At 43.7% G+C, this 23,556-nt stretch overlaps 1 protein-coding gene across 6 annotated transcripts in view; it reads left to right on the top strand.

Moving 5' to 3' along the window:
* Positions 1 to 21,452, top strand: part of YEATS2 (YEATS domain containing 2) — a 47,705-nt gene extending 26,253 nt beyond the window's left edge. For 4 of the 6 annotated variants that reach the window (XM_033068425.1, XM_033068424.1, XM_033068422.1 and 1 more), the window contains 17 exons: positions 435 to 605; positions 1,785 to 2,043; positions 2,763 to 2,924; positions 3,819 to 3,943; positions 4,296 to 4,451; positions 5,181 to 5,354; positions 6,083 to 6,281; positions 8,764 to 8,895; positions 9,125 to 9,223; positions 10,195 to 10,306; positions 11,478 to 11,551; positions 12,599 to 12,678; positions 13,563 to 13,764; positions 15,125 to 15,351; positions 16,475 to 16,549; positions 17,904 to 17,977; positions 19,027 to 21,452. In XM_033068425.1, coding sequence (XP_032924316.1) covers positions 435 to 605; positions 1,785 to 2,043; positions 2,763 to 2,924; positions 3,819 to 3,943; positions 4,296 to 4,451; positions 5,181 to 5,354; positions 6,083 to 6,281; positions 8,764 to 8,895; positions 9,125 to 9,223; positions 10,195 to 10,306; positions 11,478 to 11,551; positions 12,599 to 12,678; positions 13,563 to 13,764; positions 15,125 to 15,351; positions 16,475 to 16,549; positions 17,904 to 17,977; positions 19,027 to 19,135 — 2,430 coding nt within the window. In that variant the 3' untranslated portion in view covers positions 19,136 to 21,452. Of the gene's footprint in view, positions 1 to 434; positions 606 to 1,784; positions 2,044 to 2,762; positions 2,925 to 3,818; positions 3,944 to 4,295; positions 4,452 to 5,180; positions 5,355 to 6,082; positions 6,282 to 8,763; positions 8,896 to 9,124; positions 9,224 to 10,194; positions 10,307 to 11,477; positions 11,552 to 12,598; positions 12,679 to 13,562; positions 13,765 to 15,124; positions 15,352 to 16,474; positions 16,550 to 17,903; positions 17,978 to 19,026 lie in introns of those variants that run through there. The other 2 variants (XM_033068423.1, XM_033068427.1) reach the window with 2 other exon arrangements.
* Positions 21,453 to 23,556: the final 2,104 nt, after the last annotated feature.

Below are 23,556 nucleotides of genomic sequence, written 5' to 3'. Positions count from 1 at the left end.
GGACAAGGTTAAGAGAATAAAGTGGGGATTTATTAAAGGCCTTCAATAGATACACCTGGGGCAGTCGGAAGCCTCAGAGGCTACACCCAAAATGGACAATGGTCATGAGTTTTTCAGACAGATCTAAGTTTGGTCCATTTACATTTTGTGGGTTAATCTTCCAATTACAGCTTCAGGTAATGAAGTCATTTACCCCCAGTTTGCTTCCCACGATTCACTTTTGTTTGTCCTTTCAGGGCCTGAGGCACCTGTAGGGTGTCCTTGGCTCTCAGGCCCAGAGGGATTGTTTTGTCTGACCAAAATGCGAAGACAGTAACTCACACTGTTTGGAGTTATGAACTAATGCAGTACAGGATTTGAAAAACAATAAAGGCTAAAATCCTAAGTCATCAGAGGTGTTTGCTTTCCTTGTGACTGTTTGTTGCCTTGCCCAGGTGATCATCAAGCAGGAGCCCGGGGAGCTGCCACAGCAGGCGGCAGTGCCGGCGGCGGGCGCGGCGCAGCCCTCGGTGCAGCAGTACGTCACCGTCAAGGGCAGCCACATGCTGGCCCTGTCCCCACAGAAACCCATCATGAGCACAGGAGAGGGGACAGTGCAGTCCAAGGTAAGGGCCATGTGGGCATCTCTGAGGTTCTGGGAGCTGTCTCGTGGTGTTACTGCAGCCCTTGGTGCTTCTCCCAGGGGAGCAGGGTTGATCCTGCCTCGCTCCCAGGTGGCAGCCCTGTGGGTGGCTGGGTTACTGTGTGCAGAGTGGCTTGTGTCCTGCTCCCATGTAGTGCTTGGGAAGGGAGCAGGCTGAGCAGGCATTGTTGCATTTTGTTGTGTGCAGGAACATCCCTCACTTCTGTCCAAACCATTGCAGCAGTGGGGTGCAGATGCTTTTGGACTGCCAACCCAAAAAGCTGACAGCCGTCAGCAGCTCTTGCTGAAACTCATCATTCCATAAGAGCAGGTGAATTGTTTCCTAGGAATGCAGGCCTGCAACACAAGAGAGAAGCACAAATAGGGAGTGGGATGTAGGCTGAGCCAGAACTTGCATTAGGTGAAAGCAGTCCTGTTTGAGTGGCAACTCAAGCATCTTACTGTAGGAGTTGTGCCAGTGCAGTCCTGCTTTGACAGGAGTGACACAGCTTCTGAGAAGGCACGGTGCAATGATGACAGATGTGTCAGAATTTGTCTCCGTTCTTGCCTCTTTCCATTGTGGACAGAGTCAAATGATGTGCCAGGCACTAGAGATTGCATACAGAACTTTCACGTTTGCATAAGTAAATACTTCTTTTGCATTTGCAACATTTCCTTGTTCTTTTTGTTGCCTTTTTGTGCCTGTTTGAGCAGCTATGCAAAAACTTAGGTTCCACTGCAGTTACCTTTAACACATAAAATTGAAGCACTTTGTGGGTTCTGCTTTGAGGCTGCAGTTTTCCCAGGGAATCTGTTCCCAGGAATGTGTTAAAACTGAATTTCTACATCTCTTTAATTCACCAAGGCAAGCTTTATCTTCAGCTGGAATTAAGCCATTGCTTATAAATCAGAAGAAAAGGAATTGCCCTGTGATTTGAATGAGCTTAATCTTTTGTGGGTGCGCTGAGGTCCTGACTGGGTTTAACAGTTTATCATTTTACTTGGGATTGGCCTCTTGCCGAATTAATTCTGTTCCTGAGGGAAGAGCTTCTGTTCATGACCAGGCACGTCCTGAGATATCTGGAGATGGGGGTTTTGTACCAGCCAGGATCCCAGGACGGCTGTGGCCAGCAGGGCCTCATCCCATCCCTGTTTGTTGCAGGTTGTTGGAGTTCCAGTTGGCTCTGCGCTGCAGTCGACAGTGAAACAAGCGGTGGCAATAAGTGGTGGTCAGATCCTCGTGGCAAAGTCCAGCTCCTCGGTGGCAAAGGCTGTTGGTTCAAAGCAGGTTGTGACCCAAGGTGTAGCCAAAGCCATTGTGAGTGGAGGTGGAGGGACAATTGTGGCTCAGCCCGTGCAGACCATAACAAAGGCGCAAGTTTCTTCCACAGGAACTCTGAAAAGTACATCTCAAGGCTCAGGTAGAGTGATTTTACACCTTGTTAATAGCTAGTGATGGGTCTATAATGATTTATTCAGCTGCAAAATAACTGTGTGTGATTGAAAGAAGTGAGTAGAGAGCTCTGATAGGAAAATTCAAGCTGAGGTTAATAATAAAGAAAATGTTATCTGTAAGGGGGAAGAAGGAGCACAAGTGCTTTAAAACATGCAGTGTTCTGGGAGTGGAGACCAGATGGATACACTGGGGAACATGCAGCAGACCTTGCAGACTTTCATGGAGCCAGGTCTCACATTTTTGCCTGGCATTATGGTCCTTTCCCCATGAACCCAGCCAGCCAGAGCCAAAGTGTCCCTGTTTCATCCCCAGTCTTCCCCAGTGCTTACAGGTACAGGAGTATGGGCAGAAGCCCCCGGTGTGCATCTGCACACAGCTGCTTTAGCTGAGCACAGGCTGGGGCTCTGGGCTGTTGGAAAGCTGCTGTGTGGTGCCTGGGGCTGCAGGAAGCTGTCCTGCTTTGGCCTGCAGCCACAAGTGGGACTGCACACAGAGAGATTTTTTCCAGACCTATTAAAAAAAGTGTCCGTGCATCACTGGTGGAGTTAATCTGCGGTTAGAGCAGCTGAGTAGGGATTACTGAGGGCTGGTTGCATGTCATTGAGTACTTCCATCCTGTGCAGATTTCAGTGCATACTACTTTCTGCAAGCAGCTGTTTTATTGCTTTTTTTTCTCTTTCCTAGTGATGGCTACACTGCAGTTACCAGCCACCAACCTGGCAAACTTGGCAAACTTACCACCAGGCACCAAGCTGTACCTCACCACCAACAGCAAGAACCCTTCTGGGAAAGGAAAACTGCTGCTGATACCCCAAGGAGCCATACTGCGAGCCACAAATAATGCTAGTTAGTCTTGTAGGGAAATCTAATGAGTTAAATAATGTAATCACTGCTTAATTAATGTTTGGCATTTTTGCTAGAAAGCATCCTGGTGCTGTGGAAATCAGTAATGGGATAGGGTTTCTTTGTTCACTGCCCCGTATATGGTGCTTTTTAAGGCTGAGATCTCACAAGTGGCTTTTGTTTTCAGTGAAACTCTTTCATGCCCTGCTCTCAATGCAGAAATGTTTTTTTTGGTTAATAGGCCTGTGAATGGAACTCCCAGTGAAATACCTGCAGCTGGGGCAGTCCAACTTTGGTAATCTCATTGGCAGCAAGGAAGATCACATACTTGTGATGTTTATGACAGAGCCATAAGTATTTTTTTACCCGTTTCATAATGAGAGACTGCAAAGTCACTCTTCATGCTGTTCCTTCTGGAGGCAGAGCAATATCAAAGTGTCGCTGCAAATTACCACTGCTTGGTATCCATGATCTGTTATTATGTTAAAAAATTGCATTGACAGCCAGTGAAATTAAAATCAAGAAGCCAGTGAGATTCAGAGTGTTTCCAGGGCTTTTGCTGCAGATCTGTAACCTGTAAAAGAATGATGAAGAGATTGTTCTTTTTTTGGACAGCATTTTGATTTCATAGAAAGTTCAAAACAGCCTGAAATGAACTTTGCTTGTCTACCAGCCATCCTTATCTTCCCAGTAGCTCCTTTGCTCATGGCATTAGCTGAGCTGTAAGAGAGCACAGCAGCACAGCTGAACTCTACTGAATAATAACATTACTTGGCTGCAAAACACGAGGCACCAAATGTCTGGCAAATTGTTTTCAATTACTTCTGTATACAGGGGTGCTTTAGCAGCTGGCACTATCTGATTACCAAAGGTTCAAGTCTTTTCCTCTGGTTACAGGTCTTCAGTCTGGTTCTTCTACTAATAGTGGAGGAGGTGGAGGTGGAGGAGGAACCCAAAGCACAAGCAGTAACTTGTCACAGCACCTCACCTACACATCCTACATCCTGAAGCAGACACCCCAGGTCAGTGGCACAAGCATCTCAGTGGAAGCACATTGATATTTCAGGCTGCAGGGGTGTTAGATGGATGTCCTGTGGTTCTGTAGAATGTGAAACTTTCTGAGACTCTGATCTGGATCTTACTTGACATTTCTCCTGCTCTGCTTCCATCAGGAGCTGTTCTGCAGCAAGGAGGTTGCATCCACCTCTTAGTGCTGGAGCATCCCGTGCAGTTAGCAGTGTCTTGTTTCAGAAGATGAAATGTTGCGGCTACATGATAGCCACAAGCTTTTATCTGTTATTGACACTCCTAGATTTCTGTTGACTCTTAACTGTGTTTCAAAGTGCTGACCTCCCTGATTTCTTTCTGGAGCAGGGCACCTTTCTAGTTGGCCAGCCTTCACCTCAGGGCTCTGGGAAGCAGATGACTTCAGCATCAGTTGTTCAGGGCAGTGTAGGAGTTGGAACATCTTCCACACAAGGACAAGCCCTAAAAGTGATAACTGGACAGAAAACAGCTCTATTTACACAGGTAATGTGCATCTGATGTGTTTCTCTCATACTAGTTTTGTCAGATGAATACAGGAACCACAACCACACATTATTGAGAGCATTTCCTTTCATAATTGTTTGGTTTGATGTGCAGTCTTGTACAATTGTGGTGCTGGCTGTACCACGATGAGGAAAGCACACAAAGACTTATTTTCATCAGACAACAGATTTCCAGCTTTCTCTTCTCAGAGAGGGTCAGCTTGCAATCTGTGTAAGCCTGGGGTTGCTGCTTTGTAAATGGGCTCTGGGATTTCTTAGTGAAATGGAAAAGTGAATAGAGTCAGCTGCAAAAATGTACTTAAATGCTTGGACTTTAGAAATGGGTTACCTGCTAACGCTCTTTAAAATCTTTGAGTTTGGTACCCCTCAAAGGTCCTTCTTTTAAAAAATACCAAGTCGTCTCTATGAAATTCAAATTAAGAGTACTTGCATTTGGTTATCCAAAATTCAAGATTGATAGACATTTCTTTGCAAAGTCAACACTTATAAACTGATTTCCGAGGTGATAATTTTGTTCCAGCAATTATTGCCATAATTTTATTTTTTAAAAAATATTTTGAAAATCATTTTTAGTAATATAAAAAGTATTTCTCTTGTTTGTTTTGTTGGTGTGGTGGTGTTTTGATTTTTTTGTTTTGGTTTGTTTTTTAAAAATAATTTAAAACCTTAATTAATCTAGGTTTTCCTTACGCTGCATTCTTTCTCAAAGGCTGCATCCAGTGGACAGACATCACTGGTGAAAATATCAGATGGGTCTATAAAATCAGTGCCTGCCTCATCCCAGCTCTCCAAACCTGGCACCACTGTGCTGAGAGTATCAGGAGGTGTCATCACCACTGCTGCTGCTCCTGCCGTGGCCCTCCCCACAAACGGGGTGGCCCAGGTGAGAAACAGCACTGCTGTGTTCTGTAGTGCAGTGTTTGCACTCCTACCAGTCCCAGGGAGGGACTTGTACTGCTTTTCTCCCCTGCTGGTGTTCTCTGCAGTCAGCTTGCTGGAGGGCCTGCTCTTCCTTGTAGCAAGCAGCTTTGAGCAGCCTGTGGGTGCTGCTGGGAGCACAGGCCCTGCACAGTGCTCGGTGCCCAAACTGCTGGCAGCATCTGCTGGGCCCTGTGTGCAAAGGCTGGCACTGCTCTCCTCCCCAGGGCAGCTGTGCCACTGCAGCCTGGCAAGGAGCTGCTTTGGCATGGAGGGAGGCAGGACACACAGTATCTGCATTTCTAAAGTGAATGCTTTTGTGGATGGATGCAGCCATGGATGCAATTGATGCAGGCTCTCCACCTGGAGTGGAGCTGCAGTGCATGGAGAGCGGAAGAGGCAGCAAAATGAAGAGTGTGGAATTCACTCTGAGCCTGTTTCTTTTTGTGAGCTCCTAATCTGTGCCTCCCAAATGCCTGTGGAGAGTTGATGCCATGCTGCCACAGCCTCCATTCTATGTATGCCATCATTGTGTGGGGACTTTTGGATATGAGCTTGAGAATATTGCTTCCTAACAGCTGATAGATTAAAATTTGATGTTGCTATTTTTATTGCTTATATTACCTTCTTATGCTTATTTTTGAATCACCTGTGACACGAAAAGAGATTTGTTATCCCTCTCTGCTTATACAGCAAACAGATAATGCAGCTTCCAGTTCATCATTTTCTGGAACTCCTGCAGCAAAGGCACCTGGACAGCAACATCAGATCTGTGTAAGCCAGAGCCAGTCTGCTTCCTCAGTAGTGAATAAGACTGCGACTTCCAGTGTTGTAAGTGTTGCTTCCTTGATGACTCCAGCAGCACCTGTGACGGGAAAAGCTACAGTATCAGGTATTAAACCTTCACACCATTCCTAGAGCAAGTTAGAATCCAGGTGTGAGTTCTGTACATGTCTTCATTGTAAATGGAAGAATTTAGTCACCTGCATTTGTGAGTGTGTGAAAGTCATGCTTTCCAAAACATCTTACTAGCATAACTTTTGGCATAGCCAAGGAAATTTGTAATAATTTGGCATCCTTTTGGCATTGACTGTATCTGGTACAAATAACAACACAAGCTGCCCTTTGGTATTGGAGAGGGATTTTAGTTTTCATGACAGATTTTCTCTAGAAGATGCATTTTACCTGTCAGGAGTAGTGTGTGTCACTGTCAAGACACCAGCAGTACTACAGACTTGATTAGTTTGTGAAAGTGGAACTCCACTGTATGTAGAGAACAAGCAGAGTTTGTCTCTGTGGCTTTGCATCTACTCTGTTGGGATTGAAAAGGAGAGAGTTGATTAGAGGGAACTGGAGCCTTTGAAGTCAAAATTCATTAAGTACTGTGAAGTAGGCTGAATTATTCAAGGTAATAAATATGGGCTGTCCTTATGTGGAGGGGAGTTCTCCTTGTTTAGCTCTATCATATTTCCAGTATCTTTCCTGTCAGGGTGGACAAATACAGCAGGTCTAAGAGTTATGAGTTAAAATTGGAAATTTTTTAGATTAATTTACCTACTGGCATGTTCTGTTCACTTGATTTCTTATGAAGTGAAAGCCGAGTAAAAATACAGAAAAGAGAAAATAAGTGACACTGACCTCATATGACAGTGTCTTTTTGAAGCAGCTCTTCTTGTTTGCCCTCTACTCAGACTTAAACTTCTCCTTTCTCATGGGTAGATTTTACCCAGAGTTTGAAAATAAACAGCACAGACTGCTGAGACTGGCAGAATCCTTCAGGAAGCAATTCATTATTTTTCTCTTAGGAAGGAAAGCAGTCAGGTGGGTTTTTTTGGAGGAAATAAGCCATACTAAATAGCTTTCAGATTGAAACTCCCATTTACATGTGAGAATGCTGTCTAGATTTTGTTTTGGGGATTTTTTCATCGTGGAAAACTCTTCAAGAATCTCAGAAGGAACACTGGCTATAAAACAGTTATTTCAACATAACAAAGCAAAACCTGAAACTATCAAATTTTTTACCATTTGTGTTTTTAAAGGCAACTTTTTGAAAAGGATTTCAACCTTTCCTTTGTTTTGTATCAAGCAGTGTCTTCCACCCACCAAGCTGATAGGGTTTGTTGAAAAGGTCCCTTCCTAAGAGCCTTGCTGTTGGGTCCCTTGCTGTCCTACCCTGACACCTCAGTGTGTCTCTCACAAAGGAATGGCTTGCACTGGGTGAGCCTTCTTGCCTGGAGGTGAAAGCCTAACTGACCAGTGCTGGGCATCCTTAAAAACCAAGACATCTTCACCAGAACTTGCATATTTAGTTCTTGTGTTTCAGTACTACTACTATTAATAATGCCAAAACAAATCAGTTACAAAATTGCCATGGTGAAACTAAGAAGTTTATTGTTGTCTGCTAAATTTCCACAATCTGAAGAAAAGTTAGCTGCAGATTGAATACAATTACATAGAAAATAGCCAATTTACAAGTAGAAAGGATGAACATAGGCCCAAATCACAGTGCTAGAGTGCTGGCTGTGGTGCTTTGGGGTGTCATCAAAAGGAGATGACATCTCCTTGTGCAGGAGAGAGCTGGCAGACAGGTAATGAGCTCTCCTCACCTGTAGGACTGTGGCACAGCTTGGAGTCGTGCTGACTTCTCCTGAAGTTACTGAGTGGTGTCACTGATAATGCTGATTTATATGAATGTTCTGCTTATCCTTTTGGCCTTGACTAAAATCAGGGATTTAGTTCAGTCTCCAGTTTAATGTACTTCTGACTAGCCATCCTTATGGGTGTGTTCAGTGCACGTTGCAGAGAGACTCACAACACTCCATTCAGGTGTGTCCTTTGTCAGACCTGCTGCACAGCAGCCTTGGGCTTGTCCCATAGTTGGAACAGGGTTGATTGTGCCCTGCTGACTGCAGTGGATGCTGCTAAGTTGAGCTGCAGAGGTGTGAGTGGCACTGGGATACCTCCCTGAGAGCAGCTGTGTGAGTACAACAGAGCTGTAGTTCACTGGCTTACCACAGCCTTGAGCACAAGGTCTGGTCGTGACTTTTACTCTCCTGAGCCTGCTTCAGTTGAAAGGTTTGTTACATCAACTTTTGCTTAAAATTCCTTAGGTAATGAGGAGATTTGCTTTACAACTCTCAGAGTGCTGTGCAGCATGTAAGAGTGTGCACACTGCGGTGCAGCACTACAGCATTTGAGCCATCGCTTGTGTCAGTGGAAACTCGTCCTGACAGCTCACCCAGCTGAGGCTTGTTAAGAGGGTGGCAGTGCTAGGTTACATGCCATCCTGCTTCAAGCAGAAAGGGAGAGAAGTAGCTGGAGATAAACTAACTGGTGTGTTTTATTTAACATTTTGTCTTCCGTTCTTCTTGCAGGGTTGCTAAAAATCCACTCAAATCAGTCTAGTCCACAGCAGGCTGTTCTGACAGTTCCCAGCCAGCTTAAACAGCTCGGTGTAAACACAGCTTCTGGAGGTGTTCAGACAATACTCATGCCTATGAACAAAGGTAAAGGGCAGAGGAGGATGACAGATGGTATTTGAAAATCTCCTTTGACACAGGGTAGCACTTGGTCACTATTGGCATACATGGTCTGAAGTAGAGGTAGAAGAAATTGTAGCAAGGAATTCATCCCTGAACTTTGTGCTGCAAAAAAAGTGTTTTGCTTCTGAAAATGTTAATTTGATTTTTTTCTTCTTTGTTGTCCCCTCCCTTTTTTTTTTCTGTTCATCTCCAGTGCTACAGTTGCTTTCTACCAGCAAAGTTTCAGCAGTTTCAGCAGTCACAGCAGCAAGTACAGTTGTCCCAAGTCCCTCCACGGCATCCATTGCCAAAGGTAAAAAGGGATTTCTTAGTAAGACACGTAGTAAAAAAATATTTGTGTTGCTTTATGCAGATGGCTTGACTATTAAAGTAGACTCCATGACTGTGGGTTTCTTTATTTCCATTATTAGTAGAGTAAATCAAGTTAAAATGACACCTGGGAACTAGGAATTTAACAGTGACTTCCCCCTCAACAAACCCCATAGTGTAGATGAGTATGGAGAAAAATAAGAATGTTCTAGAAAGCTACAAGGAGTACCTTAAACCTCATTGTTTCAGTCCATATTTTCAGAACTGCATAGAGCAGCAAGTATTCAACCCCAGATCTTGCTGTTCTCAGATGTACTGGAGGTTGCTTTCCAGCAGCACTGGATGCAGACAGCACGTGTCCCTGTGCACACAGGGGGAAGGAGATACACACAGTCTTTTCCAGAATAGAGCAAGGGGCAGAGCTACACACTGAAGTCCAGTTCAGGCAGAACTGTCATGTCTCTCTCCATCCTAGCTGTGTGACCAGACTGCCTGGTTATTTGAGTTTGGCACATCTCTCACTGCTTCTGTCTCACCAGAGTTCTCTCCTAGACGTGAGAAAGTTCACATGTCAGAATCAGTGATGTCTTCAAAAAAGTTGAAATGTCACTTCTTGTTAAAACTTGGTTTTAGGCTTTCTGTCCTGCTCTTTGTTTGTGGATTGGCCAGGCAGTTCAGTTTAGATCAGGCTGTCATATGCAAAACAGCAGCAATTGATTATGCAGGTTTTCTGACAAGGATGAGATGTGAGCACATGGAGATCTGTGGGGGGAACATGTTCTGGTAGGTCTTTTTCAGCAAATTTGGCGGTCAATTGTTCATGCTTAGCAATGAGAATGCAAACAATAAGGGATGTTATGTAAGACCTTTAGTCTTTCTGGAGTCTCACAAGACTGGTACTTTTATCAAGCTGGCTGTACTTTTTGTCTTAAAATGTATTCTGTTTCTTTGAAGTTAAGATGGAGCCTGATTCAACAGGACAGAACTGCAGTTCTGTGGGTACCCAAGAAGGCCAAACAGCAGTTAAAACAGAAGAGAGCTCTGAACTTGGGAATTACGTTATCAAGTAATTGTTCATTTCTCTATAAGGATTTTTGATCTTTAAAGTGCTGGGGGAATGGAGATGGTTCTAGGGATGCGTGCAGTAGTGTTACTTTGACCTAGAAAGCATTATAAAATCTGTCCCATACACTGCTGTATCTGTACTAATCCTGTGTGGTGGCATTTGTTTCAGACAGTGTTGCAACGATTTATTTGTGAATGGATTTGTATGCACGGTTCATGAAAGGGGAAAATTTATTTGAAGATTTGGAGTTGTTTTGGGCTTGGTTAAAATCACAAGCTGCTAAAATCTCTTTATCTTCTGCTTGTATAAGTCCCATTGCCATTGCGTGTCCTTAGTCAGGTCACACTGCCCAGTGAAATGCATCTCTGGCAAGGGGCATCTGAAATAAATAGAACTGTCCACCTTCTGGACTCTCAAGTCTTGTTAAGCTCATATACTTGTGTAATTACTTAGTATGAGGGCTGTTTTGCTTCAGAATTAGAATTAAATAATAATGAGTATTCAGTCACTCAATGCTGTGAAATCCAGTACCTTATTTGTGATGCTTTTGCAAGTACTTGTTAGTATTTTTTCACCAGAACTCAGACTGCTTATTTCTTGCAGTGTATAGGATGTGTCTTCTGCTCTTGATTCCTCCAACTTTCCTGTCTCTGTGTTTTGTAAAGTTTTTTTTATCTCAGTGTATCCCTGCAGACACTAATCTGATGGAGAGTGTGTGTAAGAGACAGGAATAAATCTTCAGTCACTACAACTGAAAATTATCTTATAACTAAGATACCTATTGGAAAATACAGTGCCTGACAGTTTAGTAGACTATGACTGGTTAAGTCAAGTCCCATAAATGCAAAGTTTCCCATGTTTCCTACTGAGACAGCCTGCAGTTACTCCTCTCAAAGTAATGTTGCAGCTTGCAAAATAATGCAGGGATTTTCTCCAAGCCTGTCTTCAGTTTCTTCAGCCCAACACATGCAGCTTGTGGACACTTTGGCAAGAGGAAGGGGCTGTTTGAAATACCTTCTCTGGATTGGGGTGTAACAGTTTATCCTCACACTTCTATTGGTAATGCCTTGGGGCTAAAGACTTTAAGCCATGCAGTGATTTTGAAACCTTTTACATCTGATTCATTGCTTCCAACAGCAGTCTTCACTGTGATTCTTTTTATCCCTTGCAGCATAGAATATTTGGAGAACATCCAGCAGCTTTTAACAGCAATAGTGAAGAAGGTTCCATTAATTGCTGAAAAAAGTAAGCAGTAAATGAAAAGGCTTTGCTCTGTATTGTCAGTGTGTCAGCAGAATGCCTTGCATACTCTGTAGCCACAGAAGTTATTGAAAGGTGGAATGAAATGAAGCCATTCTCCTAGAGAGTTTACCCCAGGGATTGTTCTGAAGATACTTTGAATTAAATTCTTCCAGTAAAGTCAAATATGTTGATAGCAGTTAAAATCTTTCATCTATTTTTTTTCATGAGAAATAGATTGTATTTCTTCACATAATGGCTGCAAGTAGGCCTTCTTTTTCCTGGTTTGTCCTTAATGGATTTGCATTTTGCTTTTCTTATTTTCTTTTTTCTTTTTTTTTAGATTTAAAACTAGGGTTTCATTGAGCTCGCAAATACAGTAACCAGCTCAATGCTGAAATGTGTTTGTTATTGGGGGTTTTTACCTTCTTTTTTTAAAAAAAGGGGATAATTTGCAGGGAAACATTTTAATCTTGTGTGGTATTTTATTATTTCATTCCTTTTACTCACATACATAACTGAAAACATATCAGCTTTCCCTGGTAACTAATGCACTTTGCAGGAGTGGTCCTGGATTCTGGGTAGAGCAGACCCTCTCAAGCAGAGGCAGCAAAGAAGGAGTGAGAGGCACAGTAAAGCTTTCATCACATCCAGCTCTCATGCTTTTGCCAGGAAACCTTTTCACTCGTTTCATTTTTATGTTGTGATTTGTTTGGAAAAAAAAATTCAGTTTTACAAAGGAAAATACTTTGACTAGTAAGGCAGACTTACAGGTCTACATAATAGAGTTTTTTGGGGGAAAGAGGCTTAGAACAGCCCATAGCTGCAGGTTCTGTGTATATGACCCAAGAGGGAGGCTGGTTTTATATTCAAAAACCAGTGTCAGTCTCCCTTGAAGAGAGCACAGCATTTGTAAGAGTTTGTTGTAGTCATTGAGCCTGTGAGCATGAAATGTTTGTCCCTCTTCCTCTTTGCTAAATAACATCAAACCCAGAATGCACCTTACTTCACTTAAAAATTTAATAGAGTTTTTGATTTTGTGTTTTTTTTCAGGTGAGGATGTAAGCTCTTTCTGTGCCAGTTCAGTGGAACAGTATTACAGCTGGAACATTGGGAAGAGGAGGGCAGCTGAGGTGAGTTCTCTCCTCCAATATTTCATAAGCAGTCACTAGGAACACAAGAAGGATTTAGAAATTATGGAACTTTCCTTGTTGTATGATTTGTTTTCTGAATAAATCTATTATTTTAAATGGCAGCATTCCTCACTGCAAGGTGCACTGACCTGTGTTCAGACAGTGATCCAGTTTATTGTTCACAGGCTTTCTCGAGCAGAAAGGATGCTGAAGGTCATTTTTCAGTTTATAGATAGTAAGATGGCTTTTGAAGCATTTTAAAGGTCTAAATTCTTTCAAACTGGTAGTACCTTATCCTCATCTCTCCTCTATGGCCTGTTACAGTCAAGGGAATTTTACCCAACATACTTTATCAATCTTGTTATGGGATTGTGTCTGCTTTCTGTAGGATGAGAATTGAGGGATCTGACATAAGCAGTACTAGTGCTGAAATAGATTGTCAGTTCACCAAAGATAAATACTTCCATTAAATTGGACCTTTTGTGTTGTGGTTTCCCTCTATTTCTTCATAACTTTGCCATCTTGCTGTGGAGTTTTACAGGGACAGTGTTAACACTGAATTAGATCCTCTGTTGTTGCCAGTTTAAATGATCAAAGAGTGTAACCAGATTTTAAGAACAAACTTCACTCTAATGGATTTCTTGCACCATGCTATCTTTGATGTTACTTGGGAGGTAAAACATCTCAAGTCAAGAGAAATGTGACTAGGCCCCTCTAAATGTGTGTCCCTTTTCTTGAGAACTCTTTTTGGCTGATAAAGTGAAGTTTAAATGACCTGTCAGAAGTCATTCTGTTTCCCTTGCAACCTGGATTATGATTCTGGGCTGTAAGCTAACCATAACGTTCTAGCCAGTGTGATGTGCTTTTTCTTTGATTGGTCACAGTGGCAACGAGCAATGACAGTGAGAAAGATCCTCCAAGAAATCATAGAGAAGTATCCCAGGTTTCACAATATCACACCCCTGAAAACAAAGCATGTGGTGCACTGGTGTCGGTGCCATGGCTACACCCCCCCTGACCCTGAGACCCTGCACAACGAGGAGGACTCCATTGAGGACGTGCTGACTCAGATAGACAGTGAGCCAGGTGAGTGTGCAGGGACAGGGAGCTCCTTTCTGCCAAAGACACTGTTTATTGAGTGCCTGTGTATGAGCACATCTGGAGAAGGGGGTTCTTACTTTCTTTGTTTTCACTTAATTCACTCCGGAATAACAAAACCTGGAGATGGTAAGGGCAGACCTACAGGTGGGACTGTCCCTTGTTCCTATCAGTCCTGATGCTTTTCTGAGGCTTCTCTTAGTTTTTATTGTGCTTTGAGGCCCTTGGAGGCTCAGTGTAGATGAATCTCATGAAAGATGATCCTTGCTCCACAATGTAATCATTTATAAATGGATACACAGAGTAAGCATAGGGAGTAATGACATTTCTGTCCTTGGGTAGGCTTAACCTGTGTTAAGACCATGCAGACACTCTGAATGAGTTCAGATACAGAGCCCAAAAACCAAACCTGGCAGTGGCAGTGTGGAGCTCAGTGAGAGTTAGTTTACCTCCAAAAGTGAGGTGAATTGGCTCATGTGAAGCTTCATGCTTTGTATTACAGCTGATACATTATTCCACTAGCATAGCCCTAGGATCCCCTCAGTTCATTTCAGTATGTATTAAAATCACGTCTGTAATTTCATCCTTTCTTCACAGTTAAGCTCTCTTGTTTCACCTTCAGATAATCCCTTCCCAAAAGCTGAATGTTTTTTTGTTCTGATCATACAGGGATTTAGGGTATTTCACAGAAGTGTATGGAACTGATAATGTTGTAAAGTCTGGCCCTGCATTGCAGTTGCTGAAGGTGGAAAGAAAGCCTACATCCACCTTATAATATTTTTTATCTAAATCACTGTATTTGTGTTTGTCTTCAAAGAGTAGAATCTTTTTACTGCATAGCTTTTGCTATGGTTTTGCATAGGTTTTGCTAGCTTGTGTCAGTCATGCAGAGAAGAGGTTCCCTTTTGCCATTCCACTGTGAGCCTGTCTTGAAGCATGATAATGCTCATCACAATGTAAAAGATGATGTAGCACTACATGGTGCCTACATGTAAAAGCTCTCCTTCTCTAAGCAAGTTGGAGAGCATCAGGCTGATTTGCCAGTTGCCAAAAATCTTAAAAAACGTCTGTGAGAATGTCTGGGAGACTGACAAGAGGCTGGTTTTGTATGAAATGCAGCCTTCTTGATTGGTGTAGGAGCAGATGTGGGAGAGAACTATGAGTGTCATGAAGATATAATTAGAAGGCTCTCAATGACTGTTTGCATTTCTGTTCATCCTTATATTTGGTAGGCACTACAAAAATAACTTGCAATTACCTTAATTTCTTGCCATATTCTGAGTGTGCATCTGTTTATAAACAGCTTTCCATAACCTATCATGTGTTTAATTGATTGCTTCTATTTCAGAGTGCCCTTCATCTTACAGCAGTGGTGAGGAGCTGTGCCGAAAACTGGAGGAACTACAGCAGTTTCTGAAACAAGAGGCAGAACATGAGGAGGAAGTAGATATTCTCAACTTTAGTGAGCCATTAAAAATAAACATTAAGAAAGAGCAGGAGGAGAAACAAGAAGAGATGAAGTTCTACATGGCTTCCTTGCCTGCATCTGAGTTCGTGAGGGACACTGCTGAGAAGGTAATAAGTGAATCATTAAGCTAATTAGAACTGTTGTTAAGCTATTTGTGCTCTTACATTTATTTAGTTGCATTTCTTTCATCCTTTTATATAGGCCTAGGGACTTTTTAATGAAAATTTTTATACATGCCCTGGAAAAATGGACCTTTTGACACAAGACACACAGCTGCCAGTTCTGGCAGGGGAAAGGGAAGAATGCCTGCTGGGAACTCACATCAGAGTAGCTCTTTTGCAGGTCTTAGTACAGAAAAACAATCTTGAAAGGCTAAAAGCAAAGATAAATAAGGGATGAGGAGCACTAGCACTGAATTCTTCTGTTCTGTCATGGAAAGGTGTGGACTTGTTGCTTGGACCAATGCTGGGTAATAGCAGTTCCTGAAAAGGGGTTGTGGTAAAACTAAGCAAACTTCTCTGCTGTTTGGATTTCTTCCTCCAGTTTAGGGCAGGAGAGAGGGAGGTTTTCTGTTACAGCAGCAGGAGAGAGTGGGGAGACTGACTTGGCTTGTAGGAAAGAGTGCTTGCTGTAGTACCAGAGCAGCAGGAGGGGTGTGCATGGAGCAATTGTTGGAGAAAGAAAGGATCCCTGTCCTCACCTCACCTGCTGACACCAAGGGACAAAACTTTGATTCTGCAGTGTGTCTGCTCTCTAGCTATGTAGGTGACACAGGCACAGTGAGAGTGGAGCTGAGGGGTGAAACACACTTTTGATGTGGAACTCCCATGCCAGGAGTACATTGAAAGTGGTTTCAGTGGCCATAGTTGGGTGCAGGAAAGGTGATGAGTAGATGGATTGAAGATATGGACAGCTTTAAAATGGAGCTTCCATTCTCAACCTGAAGATGCCCAGTGCCTGGGTTTTGTGTGGACTTTCTGAAACAAAAACTAAAACCTGCTTTTGTTTCTTTGGACTTTCAGAGGCATTTCTACAGGCTGTGCTAATTTTATGCAGATTTTTTTAAAATTAAGCCTGAGATTATACTGCTTGAAAGCTCTGCATGTCTACTTGCTTCTCTTTTAACTACCCTTTGTAATTTGTTTTTTTCTGTTAATCTTATTTCATTCTAGAACAATGTGGGTTGTGTTTTTGATATACTAATTCTTTTTTCTCTTGTGTATCTTATAGATAGGGATTTCTTTTCAACCTGCTGAGGTACAAAAGAATGTTTATGCATCTGTAATAGAAGATATGATTTTAAAGGTAAGAAATTACTTCACAAGAAGGGCTTGTCTGTAATTGTATTAACTCAGCAACGAGGGAAAAAATGGAATATCTTTATTAATGTGCATTTTTCAAATCAAACTCTGTCTTCTGCATGAATAGATAGATACACAGCTGTCCAAAGAGGGTTATACACTTTTGTGTGGGTTTTCATTTTTCTAACCCGATGTCTTGGCTTGGACACAGAATAGTGATTTGCAAATTTTCACTGTCACTAAGATAATGACTCATTCTGTAATTTTGAAAAGTACCCCTTGTTTTGCCCTTCCCTTCAGAACTGGGGGAGAATCTTTCAGATTGTGTAAGACTTGATTGTTTTATACAAGGTTAGCTGTATTTTCCTAAATGCTGCTCAGTTACTTTGCCCAGGTTGTCTCTGCTGGGAGACTGCTGTATTCCTGTGGAGAGTAACCGTTCTGCCATGTGGAATGGTTTTGCACCAGAATTTGAACAGCAGGGATCTGGAGTTCTTGGGTTTGGACTGAAGGCTAACACGGGTGATTTCTAGCAGCACTCTGGTGTATTTCATGCCAAAGATGAACATTAAGAAATGTTAAACATTAATTTTTGGGGTTGTTTATACAGACTGCAGCTTATCAGAAGATGAGCTGTACGAGAGCTAATTGATTCCAGGTGGTACATGCACTCGTGTGCATGCCTGTGTTTTGCTCCCTGTTACTTGCCACAGTTGAACTCTGATACAGATACATCCATTTGTAGACACTGTAGCCATCGGGTTGCTCCATTATAATTGTAGAGTTATGCCAACTTTCCTCACTGAACATTGCAGAAACCTCTCCTGGTCTTGATACAGCACAGAAAGCCAAGAGCCTTAATTAGCTTTTGACTGAACCTTGGTTAAGCATGTTGGGCATATGGCTGCACAGGCTGGGAGGTTTGTCTGGGACTATCTTGACACAAGGCTACAGGGAGAGGGCTGGGATGCAGGTACTGGCTCCCAGGAGAATATCTGCAGTCTGCCATGTACAAAACCAGCTCTGGTGTGTGAGAGGAAGGGTCCTGAAATGCTCTTGGAAGCGCAGGCTCTGGAATGCTTGATCCACCCTGCTGGGCACGTACAGCTCTGCAGGTCTGGAGGGAAAGCAGGCTGGGCAGTAGCAGCCTGAGCTCTGTGCACCTCTGGGTCTCTTTCTGTTAAATAAGCTCATGTGTTGAGGAATAAAACACAGGTGTCTTCAATTGCCCTGTGCTGATCATTTGAGGATTGAAGCCAGCCAAAATTTCAGCTGCTTTTACTCTGATACTTGCACAAATAGCAAGTTCCATTTTCTCTTTTTGTCATGCTGCCTCCTAATGCTGTCTCTTGTCTCAGGCCACTGAACAGCTGATGAGTGATATCCTACGGCAAGCGCTCGCTGTGGCGTACCAGACAGCTCCTCACAACAGGTACAGCACAGGGTGCTCTGCCACACTCACACCAGCACTCAGGGTCTAATGGCTGCAGGAATTTAGTCAGGCTTTGTGTGGCTCAGATCATGAGACTGAGGGAATTTATGGACTATATACTCTGAGAAGAACCAAGCATTATGAGGGGTTTGTCATTTTGTGGCTCCCTAGTGAGAAAGGATGGGAACATGAACATTAAAAGCCAAGGCAGGCTTCTCTGGTGTTGCCATGCCTCAGAGGCAGATGAGCTGTTTCTGCAGAGCCACACTGGAAGGACCTGCTCACTCTTGTCCATCTCAGGTTACTGTGTAGACAGTTTAGCCATGGCCTGTCAGAACTTAACCTAAAAAATCTCTTTATTTTACTGATAAGCACTTTTCTGCATCAGATGCTGAGTGATTTTTATAGAATCATTAAACCATTTGGATTGCAAGGGACCTTAAAGATCATCTTGTTCCTCCCCATGTCATAGCAGGGACACCTTCCACTATCTCAGGTTGCTCCAAGCCCCATCCAACCTGGCCTTGGACACTTCCAGGGATGGGGCAGCCACAGCTTCTCTGGGCACCCTGTCCAGTGCTTCAGCACCCTCAACAGTAAAGATTTTTTTTTTTTACTATCTAATGATTTGGCCACATTTTTATTTCTGTTCAGCAGCATGATTTGGGATAGCTTAAATTTAGTTAAAAAAACCCAAACACTATGAGAAAACACGCAGTTTAGATATTCACTTGTATGCAATATATAAATATTGACATTAAAAGGTATGTATACATGTTATACATAGAAATACATACACAACAATTATGCTATACAAGTTCAAGAATTCATACTTCAGTAGTTGATTTTCATGTCCCAATGCCCAAGAGGCTTCCCTCCAGTCATTTGAGTGGGTTTTTTTGTGCTGTAATATTTTAATGCTTTCCCTGCATTGCTGTAACACCTGCTCTTATATCCTTTTTTTATTTGATTGTTATTTTTGTCTTGCTGCTTTATGGACATGTGGTTTTTTGTGTATTATAATAGCATCTCTGATGCATTCCCTGCAGGACTCCAAGAGAGATCACAGTGATGAATATTCACAAAGCCATCTGTAATATTCCCTTTCTTGACTTCCTCACAAACAAACATATGAAGATACTAAATGAGGAGCAGTGAAATAGAGCAGAGAAGGTGCTACAGGAAAGGTGGATTTATGACTGAAGTTGGGCTGACAAATCCAGTATTTCTGTAGGACACTACTACATTTATAACATTGGGCTACTAGATTGTTACCTCCAATTAAAGATGCACCTTAATGCAACAAAATGATGCTCTGTTCCAAATCAAGTTGTTAAATGTCAGTGTTTACTTGGTAAGTGTATGTTCAGTGGCTGAACATTGTCAGTTTGCATCGAGTTGCTAGCTGTGGGAGACTCCACAGGCCTGGTCCCTCTGAGACGGCTCTGCTGGTGAGACTGAACTGGTTTTTAAGATGAGAAATTATGTTTTTTAATGCAGTCTGCATTCAAGTTGGTTTCCCCATGCAGTGAGCAGGGCACTCGCTTTGGCACTCTAAATATGGGAAAAGTCAAAGGTAGCTCTGTAAGGTGGCCATTTGAGTAGATGGGTGGATTAGGTGTGGATTTGGGGGAGCAGAAGGCTGATGGCAGCAGCAAACTTGGCCATTCTTGCCTGACCGTGATATATGTGACTGAGAACACAGCTGGGTAGATTTGTCAGCAGCTTACTCAGCTAAGTGTCAGCTAACCAAATTCCTTGCCTCTCTAGAGGAGCTGTCAGGTGCCACCTTTCTTAGTCACCTTGGAAAGGGTAGACTGGCACATCCTCGAGCAAAATGAGCAAACCACAATCAGGCTTGGAAAGATTTGACTGACCATTTGTCCTGCATGGGAAAGGAGAGGAACAAAGACAATATTCAGGGTATGTGGGCTTGGGCTGGCTGAAATGTTTCACTGGCCCAGCGAGTGCCTCCCCAGGCTGCCAGAACGTTTGAGGACTGCTGGAGGGCAGATGACCAGCGGTATTGTACAAGTCCTAATGTTGTAGCAGTGTTCATTCAACGAGTATCAGCCTAAACTGTGAAGTGCTGTGGGAGCAGCACTGCTTTGGCTTAAGTTCTGTTCAACACAGAGAGGCCTGGTGGGATCGAAAAATCAAAGATTTGCTGCTTGTGGGGAGATCCTCTGATAGGAAGAAGTTCTGCTACTAACCCAGCACTTACCTGTCTCAGGAATACCGCTGGTGAGGGAGGCATGTCTGCAGCGTGGCTATCAACACCTTGCTGAAGAAAGCTTCATTGACAACATCCTGACCACCCCACATCCACCACCCCTTTGTCCTGCCCCATGGGTGCTTGCTGGTAGTGTGAATAAGCCATTGTGAAGTTGGTGGGACTCCCGTGGGACTGTTGTGTTTTCAGCATGCTTGTTTTGTCTGGCAGTGCTGTCATGGGTGGAGCATGGGCCAAACAGCCAGAACCTCCAGTGTGCTGATCTCAGCTGGGTCTCTGATCTGCTGCATGGCCTTTGATTTAATCACTCTGTGCCTCAGTTTCCCCATGTCTGAGCATGGGGAGCAGGATTCCTACCTCACAGGGGTGTACTGAGGCCTCGCTCTTGTTGGTGCCGTGCTTTGACAATACAAAGCCTTTTATAAACATTAAACTACAGTTACCTTTCTTGGCCCGGGGTAGGAGCAGAATGAAATCTTTTGGTGCTTTTTTGGGGCTAGAAGACAGGCAATGGTAACTACAGTAGCATGCAGGAACTGTGAAAAATGCTTCAGTTAGAGGTTTCAGACTTGGAAGGAGAATAATGTAAATTTGATGCAGTTGTTAAGCTGAAGAAAGCACCGTGTACCTCAGATGGGATGCCACCTGTCTTCTCCACCTTAAATAAAACTGGGGTCTGCAGGAAAGCTCCTCTCAGCTCATCACAGCTAACAGGGAGCTGCAGTTCTGTTGAATATAAGAGTGGCAGAACCCAACCCCTGAATCTTGGAAATGGGACCAATGGATGAAATCCAAACAGCATTCAGAGAAGGACTTAAATGCCCCCTAGGAAGGACATTACAGATGCTCTGGATTCAAAAGCTAATCCTGGCTTGTTCGGGTGAGCTGAGTGCAGGATTGCCTGTGAAAGGAAAGGGCACAGCTTAGCCCTGACATTACTTTATCAGCGGAGGTCAGTGTGACGGAGTTGAGCAGCTGTGATTATGTTTCATCTCAGTGTTGAGTTGGGAGGAATCCAGGTAGCTGGGGGACTGCAGGCCCCCTGCTTTGTGGGCTGCAGTGAACTTGGGGTCTGTACTGCTTTCAGGCATCCCTGTACACTTTATGAAATAGAAGGGCATTTTCAAGATCCCTGTCACTGTCATAGCCTGCAGGTTCTATGGGAACAGCCTTCTGGGCAAACTCAGTCATGCTATGAACTGCAATGACCTCGAGTACTGTGTGCAGTTTTGGGTGCCACAATAGAAAAAAAAAGACATTGAGCTATTGAGAGCATCCAAAGGACGGCCACAAGGATGGGGAAGGGTCTGGGGGGAAAGCTGTAGGAGCAGCAGCTGAAGTCACTTGGTCTGTTCAGCCTGGAGGAGACTGAGGGGAGACCTCCTTGTGGTCAGCATCCTCCCAAGGGGCAGGTACCAGTCTCCTCAGTCATGACCAGTGACAGGACCCAAAGGAATGGCATGAGCTGAGTTAGAGGTTGAGGTTGACTATCAGGAGAAGATTCTTCCCCCTGAGGGTGGCTGGGTGCTGGAACAGGCTCCCCAGGGCAGTGGGTACAGCACCAAACCTGTCTGAGTTCAAGAAGCGTTTGGACAACGCTCTCAGACACGTGGTGTGAGTTGGGGTGGCCTGTGCAGGGCCAGGAGTTGGACTCAGTGATCCTTGGGGGTCCCTTCCAACTCAGCATGTTCTGTGATTCTGTACACATGCATTTCCAAGCCCCTGCCTCTTGCAGGCTTTGTTTCTGGGATTCTGGTAACACCCAGAGCAGCTTTTGAGGATGCAGGAGCTTGTCTTTGGGCATCTGTTTGCAAATAGTGGCTTCTTTGCCTGTATCCTGCTTTTCTGTGAGGAATGGAATTTTCAAAATGTCCTGAACCTGGCCCTCGAGCAGGCAGGTACAGACCCCTTGTTCTTAATGGGGTTCTTGTAGTGGAGATCTAGTGCTACATTTCTGAGCAACCACAGGTTATTCTCCTAGGAAATGCTATATTATTAGTATATAAAGTTTGCTGAAGAAAAATAAACTGTTAAAGCAGATAGAAACCACACGTTTGTTTAGTTCTTCAGATGTAGGAAACGTTTGCAATAAGTTTTTTGCATTTTGAATAGTGGTGGGAGAAAAAACTGTTGGTGAGAAGTTCCTGTGGGAATTGCTTGGAGGTAAGATAGAGGTTGTGGAATTTCACACATCCCTTCAGGTGTTTATGGAATGCTACAGGTGCAGTGTGTTGAAATGTTACGGTATATTTCTCTGGCTTTCTGAAGAGTTAAAGATCTCTTTACGAATATTGCCCCTATTTGTAATGCTGAGTGTTTAAATCCTTCATGTTATCTGTATTATACTGTATAATTGTGTAATATACGTATGTTTACAATAAATTCTTTTATTAGCTGTGCTAGGATTGTCTTGACTGTCACCTGTCACTCAAAGTTTTTCCAGATCCAGAGATATTTTTGTGCTCTGTGTATTCAGAATGTCGTAGTTAGTCCTGGACAAGAATTGGTATTTGAGGAATTGATCTGAAGGAAAAGGTAATTTTCCCCTTTTCTAGTTATTTTAAAAAGCTCCTGGTTTTGGAAGCTGGGGGAAGGGAAGCCAGGAGCAGAGCTCCTCCAACCTTTCATCTTCCAGAGCAGCCAGCTTAAAGAACAAGTCATTAGTTTGTGTGGAAGACTTTTGAAAAGTAAGGTGGGTTGAGGTGCCAGACGCCCACCCAGCTGCTCTCACTCCCCTTCAGACCTCAGGCGAAAGTGAGTGCCTCATGTGGGTCAGGATAATGTACCACAGAACCACCAGGTTTGGAAAACACCTCTAAGACCACCAAGTCCTCCAATCACTGCCAAGCCCACCGTTAACCATGTCCACAAGTGCCACATCTACGTACCTTTTAAATGCCACCACAGATGGGGATGCCAAAGAGGCAAAGACAAAAAAAAAAAAAGCCCCCAAACCCTCTAAATGCTTTTCCTCCGACTTCTTTCTCTGATGTCTTCAGTCCTTCACCGCTAATTGCTGTCTCCTCCCTCCTTCGGTCAGGCCCCGGCTCCTCCCACAGCTTCGGCGCCCTCAGCTGCGGCGGGAACCAGCAGTGTCCGTCACGGGGCAGCCCCTCAGAGACCTCACAGAGACCTCCCGTCAGGGATTCCCCTCAGAGACCCCCTCATGGAGACCCCCTCCCCTCAGAGACACCCTCACAGAGACCTCCCCTCAGAGATTCCCCACATAGAACCCCTCTCCCTTCATGGAGACCCCCTCACAGCTCCGTCTCCTCATGGAGACCTCCCCTCAGAGATCCCCTCATGGAGACCCCCTCACAGCTCCCTCCCCTCAGAGACCCTCCCC

The sequence above is a fragment of the Catharus ustulatus genome, chromosome 10 (assembly GCF_009819885.2).
Source record: "Catharus ustulatus isolate bCatUst1 chromosome 10, bCatUst1.pri.v2, whole genome shotgun sequence".
Classification (NCBI taxonomy): domain Eukaryota; kingdom Metazoa; phylum Chordata; class Aves; order Passeriformes; family Turdidae; genus Catharus; species Catharus ustulatus.
Note: the sequence above shows the minus strand (reverse complement) of the source record. Positions and strands in the feature narration are given on the sequence as shown.